Source organism: Apis dorsata, unplaced genomic scaffold (assembly GCF_000469605.1).
Source record: "Apis dorsata unplaced genomic scaffold, Apis dorsata 1.3 scaffold_331, whole genome shotgun sequence".
NCBI lineage: Eukaryota > Metazoa > Arthropoda > Insecta > Hymenoptera > Apidae > Apis > Apis dorsata.
Window position 1 is genome coordinate 417,393 of NW_006263599.1, and position 6,655 is coordinate 424,047.

At 43.9% G+C, this 6,655-nt stretch overlaps 2 protein-coding genes across 3 annotated transcripts in view; one reads left to right on the forward strand and one right to left on the reverse strand.

The window, feature by feature from the left end:
• Positions 1–6,655, reverse strand: part of LOC102680174 — an 11,619-nt gene continuing 4,964 nt past the window's right edge. The window contains exons 2-15 of one of the 2 annotated variants that reach the window (XM_031511589.1): positions 4,895–5,213; positions 4,460–4,792; positions 4,126–4,373; positions 3,177–4,049; positions 2,832–3,014; positions 2,536–2,728; positions 2,225–2,463; positions 2,026–2,153; positions 1,672–1,942; positions 1,359–1,575; positions 1,141–1,266; positions 850–1,057; positions 524–769; positions 1–457 (exon numbers count right to left, since the gene is read on the reverse strand). In XM_031511589.1, the coding sequence (XP_031367449.1) occupies positions 350–457; positions 524–769; positions 850–1,057; positions 1,141–1,266; positions 1,359–1,575; positions 1,672–1,942; positions 2,026–2,153; positions 2,225–2,463; positions 2,536–2,728; positions 2,832–3,014; positions 3,177–4,049; positions 4,126–4,373; positions 4,460–4,792; positions 4,895–5,213 (3,692 nt within the window). In that variant the 3' untranslated portion in view covers positions 1–349. Of the gene's footprint in view, positions 458–523; positions 770–849; positions 1,058–1,140; positions 1,267–1,358; positions 1,576–1,671; positions 1,943–2,025; positions 2,154–2,224; positions 2,464–2,535; positions 2,732–2,831; positions 3,015–3,176; positions 4,050–4,125; positions 4,374–4,459; positions 4,793–4,894; positions 5,214–6,655 lie in introns of both variants that reach the window. The other variant, XM_006617926.2, reaches the window with a different exon arrangement.
• The window catches only part of LOC102680298 (cyclin-dependent kinase 4-like), a 21,061-nt gene continuing 19,647 nt past the window's right edge, over positions 5,242–6,655 (forward strand). Inside the window, exon 1 of the mRNA XM_031511596.1 lies at positions 5,242–5,250. The gene's annotated coding sequence lies outside the window, so the exon portion shown is untranslated. The remainder of the gene's footprint in view (positions 5,251–6,655) is intronic.

Sequence of the window (6,655 nt, forward strand, 5' to 3'; positions counted from 1 at the left end):
AACTTTTGCAAGATATTAGATTATTTCGAAGATAATACTAGGGCAATAAATATTTATAGAATAACAAATAAGTAACTAGGAGTTAAGTAATATTGAACTTAAAAACAAAATGCGAACATTGGTATGAACGTACATAGGTGCATTTTAATTTAATTTTTCCGTTTCTCTTCTTTCCTTCTATTCTTCAACGACATACATTTACTATTTAAACAAACTTATATAAACTAGAGTTTCGATTAGAATCATATCTATCTAAATGTATCTAGATCGTTTATCCAGACACAATCTGTATCCTTCCTTCTTTCACAGTACGTCTTTATAAAAAATATAACTAGGTGTCTCCCGGCTCTCACGTTCGATAGTACGGCCTGTAAGTAGACATCGGAATATTGTTTTTCGATAAATGGTGAACATCACCTTGGTCGTATTCCACGTCATTGTATATTCCGCTTTGATTCTGAAATAGAAGCGTCATTGAGTATCCAAGCGTGGAGAGTGACATATCGGAAAAGCGAATACTCACTGCCAGGGATGATCTAGACTTTGGTCTAGGAACATGAAAACCACTATTCTGGGGGATCAGATCAGCCCTGTCCTTGTCCTGCGGTTCAGAATCCGAGCTGTCCGGATCTGGTTGGTGTCTCTGTCGTGGCCTTGTCGGAGCTTGAAGCCTCGGCAGTGGCACTGGTGGTGGCAGTGTTCCGTGAATATTGATGGGTGGATACCCGAACACAGCGGAACTTGGCCGTGTTGGACCCATAGGTTCCGTCTAAAGTACGTACGAGGTTTTGATACATCTTTTTTATCAGAGATGAAACGTTAAATATAAATAAAAAAATTATTGCTTACAGCGTATACATTAGCAGTTGCCATGTGATCACCGAAATGTGCCCACATGTAGGGTGGCAAATTGGTCGGTGGTCCTTGTTTCACAGAAGCAAGAGTACCTACAGAACCTACCCTTGCCAAAGTTCCTGGGAGCGTGCCAGGTATACCACCCTGAATGTATCCATATACCGGGGAACCAATCGTTTTTTGTTCACGCGACCATCTTCGACTGTGATGAAAAGAAAAAAAAATTGTTCTTAACCCCCAAGTGGAGGATATAAAAATATCTTGATGAAAAGATATAATACTTACCTCCACATTACCAGACATACTAGCGTCAAAACTATAATAATTAAAGCAGCTACGGACGCTCCTATCGCCACCCCCATAACTTCCCCATCGACTTCGCATTGAGCACCGTAATAATTACCGGTGCACCTTTTTAATAAATATTAAGAGAGAGAATATTAAAATTCGAAAAGATCGAATCAGATTCTTTTTATCTCGTCGTATGTTAATAATTCACTTACGTGCATTGCATGTGATCGCCCTGATAAGAGCATGATCCTCGATTGTTACAATAAGTGGAGGGGCACGAAATGCAAGTCCTACCAGATTCATTAACATCATCTTTATGAGGATCTTTCAAACCAGGATTGCAAGTGCAAGTAAACCCACCCCAATTATTCGTGCATACTGCCGAAGAATGGCAATCGTTCAGTTCGGACGAAGCACACTCGTCCAAATCTATAAAAAAAGAAAAAAGAGAAATTAAATTCTCTCGGCCAATCGTTCGGTAAATTTAATACAAGAATAGAATGTATTATATTCTTTTATATTGACCTTGCAAGTTCGAAATAGATCCAGGGGGGCTATCCACGTAAAGGGCGCTATTCCCTATATTATTACTTCGTCTGTGAATAACACCGAGCAGATGTCTCTGCAACTCCCCTGCCAAGCTTGGTCTAATTGTTCTTGGCTCGTAAATGAGTTTCAAGGTAGCATTCACAAATACACCTCCTTGTCCTTGGCTCACATCCCCTTGATACACTCCATTTATAAAAGAACCCATATACTCGTCTGAAAATGGTGTCATCGACATAGCAGATTCGATCTATATATATACATAAAAAAACAGAAAAAAGTTAATCGTTTAATATTATATTGTTCGGCAGATTTAAGATTAAATTCGCTCACAGCTCGATTTGCCTCGTAGGCCAACGTTTGATAGGGTTCGGAATCTCGATCGGTGAATCCTCGATCCCACACGACTTTTTTATCGTAAATTTTATCCACTCTGATCGACACCACGATGCTAATAATTTCTAAAATTGATGATTCGGTTTCAGTCTGATCGAAATCAAGCGATTAGAGTTTTTCGAGGATATTTACGAACTTTTGCACGGCAGAGAATGCTGCAATCTGGCATATCCTGGCTTACAGTGACACGCAGACACCCCTTGAACGGTGGCACAAGCCTCGTGTTGGCTGATATCGCAAGTGCTCGTGTCGCCCACGATGCACGTGTCGATTCTGACTGGAGGTTGAGTCGGTCTTCTGTGAAACGTTGGCCTTCGAATAGGTCCGCTGGGTCGAGGAGTCGCCGTCGGTGGATCTGGCTGTGCAACCGCGAACCTGTCGGAGAATAAACTCGGTAAGTAATAAATTAAAAATTAGAAATATCACGATGTCACCAGTATTACCGACCCTGTACCAACAATGGCTGGTGGTTGCGTTCTAGTTGGTTGAGGCTGCGGTTGCACGTGCGTTGAAGTTCTATCCGAATTCTCGAATAAATTCAAATACGTCCTTTTCCCATCGATACTGACGAATCCTTGGCCCTCCACGGCAGAAGTCAAGATCACGTCCGAATTTCCTCCATGTACCGGCACTCTAACACCTTCTGATCGAAGACGGAAGAAAACGAAGAAAACGAGATCGTGGTAAAAGTAAAAGTTTTCTTTACTTTTTAATTGATCAAAGTGCTTCTCGAAAGTGTTTACCTGAACTTCCACCGCCAGGGCCTTGAACAGCCGAGACCGTGACATCAAAAATATCACCGAGAGGTGGATGTCTTGGTGGCGCGTAAGGTCGTTGAGTAGCCAAGCCTTGAGTCCCCGTGTAATCCAACGTATCGTCAAGGACGATTCCAGGCCGGGGTCGGTAAGCATAGCGATCGGTAGGGGCTACAAAGGGAATTAATTGTGCATGACAGATTGCCGGTCTCCACAAAGGTGATTAATTAAGCATACTCGTTCGAAGCTGCGTGAGGAATTCATTATAGATTGAATGTAATATTATCTTACAGAATGAAAAAAATTTCACGTGCACCCGAGCGGATTTCCTACCTGAATTCTTCGAGAACGCGTTGGTCGCAGGGGTATGAGCTATACTTTTCTCCACGGTCGACGATGTCTTTGCGAAAGACAGGGAAGGTAAATTCTCCGTTGGGGTTGGAATCGAGCTCGACACCATACTCGTGCTTTCCAACTCGGCCGATTTGCTCGGTTGCAGGGCAATCGTGCTCTGCGATGTAATATTACTCGAGTCATCGTCGTTCGTCGATTGAGGGACGGTCGATTGGATAGGGATAGTCGATTTCGTCGTCGTCGATTCGATTATCTGAATCGACGAACTGGTTTCGATACTCAACGTTGACGTGGAATAAGATTTCGTCGATGTCTTCGATATACTCGCTTTGTTAACCTTTTCGTTGCTCGCGCTCGATCCTTGAGAGTTGCCGATTTTCGAGGTTTTCGTAGGTTTGATCGTAGGGATTTCCAACGGAATTACAGATTTCGGAGAGTCTTCCTGCTTCGTGAAATTCGTCTTGCTCTTGTCACCAGACGATTCCATCACGGATGTCGATGCATTCTCTTTGGAAGGAGCTTGATGCTTATTCTCTTTTTTACCAGGATGTTCGGATTCGGGACTCTTGGTCAGGTTCTCGCTCGTTGGTTTTTCCGTGGTGTTCGAATCGGTTTTAACCTTTTGACTATTGTTCTCCTCGTACCTTTTGGTCACATTTTCCGTATTATCGTGCGTGGTAGCCTCGCTCTGATCATTTTCCTCCTTCTTCGTGGTAGCTTCCTCCGTCGATGCTTCAGGTTTCGAATCGATTTTGTGTTTATTCTTGTCGCTCTGCTCCTTCTCCCGATTGAGGACGGAATCCGTTGCCGGTGGCAGTGGTTTGTACGGAGGAATCGGTCGTCTGTTTCCACCTAAGAGTTTAAAATAGCAATAGAATAAAGCGATATCCGAAAAATTAGAGAGAGATGATATTTAATAAATACTCACCAGGCCGATTCCAAGTCCACGGACGATTTCCTTGAGGGACAATTTGCTCCGGCAATGGAACCCCGTTCACGAAAGGTCTGATCGGTCTTTCGGGTGGTAGTTGATTGATCAACGGTCTGTCGGGTGCCGGTGGTTTTTCGAAAGGATAGGGATGATCCGGCGGAGGGGGTGGATTCATCCCAGGAGTGTCGAAATCGGGTGGCAAAGGTGGAACGTCGGAGATCCTCGGTGGACCCCTGTTGTTGATCCTAGAAAAATTCGATCAAACGAATTGGTGAACGATGAAAGAACGATGCACACACAGTATTGGATAAAAATTCGGAAATCGTCGCACCTAGTGGCTTGAATCGGCCTCAACGGCCTCACCGTATTGGCAGCAACATTCACGTTTCCATTCAACAATTTGACAATACCCGTGATTATGTCCTGTATGTCAGGATTTGCTTGTCGACCTGGGGATGCAGTCTGGAGAATGGGCGGCGGGGCGTGCTCGCTATAGATCCTCGGGATCTCTTGGCGAGCTCGCCTTTGTTGATCTATCGCTTGCAAATACTGTGCCTGTTGGTTCGACACTCCAGCCAGTTGATGGGGCTCCGACAAGAGTTTTGCTTCCTGCGGAGCCCCTTGTCCTTCCCCCGACATGGACTCGCTCGTTGTTGGAGATATACTGTCGAAATCGTTGGAAAACGTTTCTCTATCGTTTACTTCATCTTCTACGAAATAACCTATTCTCTTTCTATTTTGCAGAAAGAAAGTTTGACCGACTTACTGGTAATACTCGCCAGGCTTAACTTCGATGTTGTTTCCATCGATGTGATCCACGTGCTTCGACGATGTTAACTCGTCGATGGATTCATCCTCGTGCCTGGTGTTTCGTACCTCGAATCTCACCTCCTCTTTGTCGTAATCATTTACGCTTTTCGAGCTCTCCAGTTGAAACGCAGGAGCAGTTCTTTGGAAAGTTGGCGATTTATCTCGATGGAACGCGTTCGATGTTCTTTCAGGACCCGTGTACGCGCTGGCGCTCAGAATCATGTCTTCTTGGGAGGAACGAGAAGACGTTGGATCGTTTTGGATGGCCGAGACGCCTACGGACAATAGGATCCGTGAATAAACTGTTTTATCGTGGATACGAAGAAGAGGCGGTGATTATTCTATACAAGAAAATAGATAATTATATCGGGATTAAAGCGCGGTGAGCCTTTTGTCTGTCGCGTGAGAAAGACGTCGACGATTCAACGAAGATGAAATAATTTTTCCAACGGTACTCCTCTCATGAGTTCGCTCCATATTATTATTATTCGCTTATTTTTGTTCCACGATCCTCTCTCATTAATCTCTCTCTCTCTCTCTCTCTCTTTTTCATGTTCGTTTCAATGGCGACGATCGATCCTGAGTAGAATCCTGTGTAATTGTTTCCTTAGACGTTCCTTAGATCGATCGAGCATTTGCTCGGATCGCTTTGCCGGCATGCAAGAAACGTCGCGTTGTCGATAACCATGGAAGGGTCGAGAGGAGTGGCAAAAAATCGAGAAGATCCACAGGCGATCGGGAAGGGAAACGGTACTCGAACAGTTGACATTCTCGAGGCTTGGTATCGAGTGGTTTGACCAACCGTGGACGTGACGCGTATGAAATTACCACTATCTCTTTCCTCCCTCCTCCTCTCCCATACCTTCCTTCTTTTATCACGAGATGGATTCAAAAAAATGTTTCATTGACCATCGGCTCGCAACGTTTTTCGGTAGGAGAATCAATTACAACTATTATACATTTAAAATTCAGACAGATTTTTTAATCTTCGCAATTTTCATAGATCATTCCCTCAGGATCTCGTGCGTTGCCCCGTTTTAATATTCGACTTTCGAGTATTTAATACACAGCTTTTATTATCCTCGTTCGTGCTCGTTGGAACGTGTGCGCGATTCACGCGTTTCACGCTTGTATTCGCGATTCGAGCTGCATTGAAATTTTGTCCGGTAGACGGGACAGAAACAATAGGAAATTTCTATATGCAACAATTCAACGACGCGAGAAGCAATTTGAGTGAAACTAAGTGAGGCTGTCAGTCCGGTGTTATCATCGTCGTTCATACAGATAAGTGACCATCGAGCGTGTATTGAATCGCGTGGAATCAGCTGGAACACTGACCAAGATAATTAATAGTTTCGATCGATAGCGCGCCACGAGAAATCCACTCGAGTAACTCGAAGTGCGATCTTGTCGAAAGCACTAGGCCGCGAACGACACGTTCAGCTTTGTCTCCCGTAGAAAGTGTGCATATTATAGTATCATTTTCCTCTGAACTTTTTCCTTCTTTTCAGACCTTTCACCGTCTTCGACCGACTGTTTCGAGGAATACGCGTCCAGTCCCGAGACAGTTCCTCTCGTTAACGGGATAATAAGAGCAACGATCTAACGGGGCCTCGTTCGTTTCATTAAAGGGAATCGCTGATTCGAAGGGTGAAAGAAACTTTTTTTTTTTTTTTTTATTTCTTTTTCAATTCCTTGCAATTTTTTTTTTTTAAAT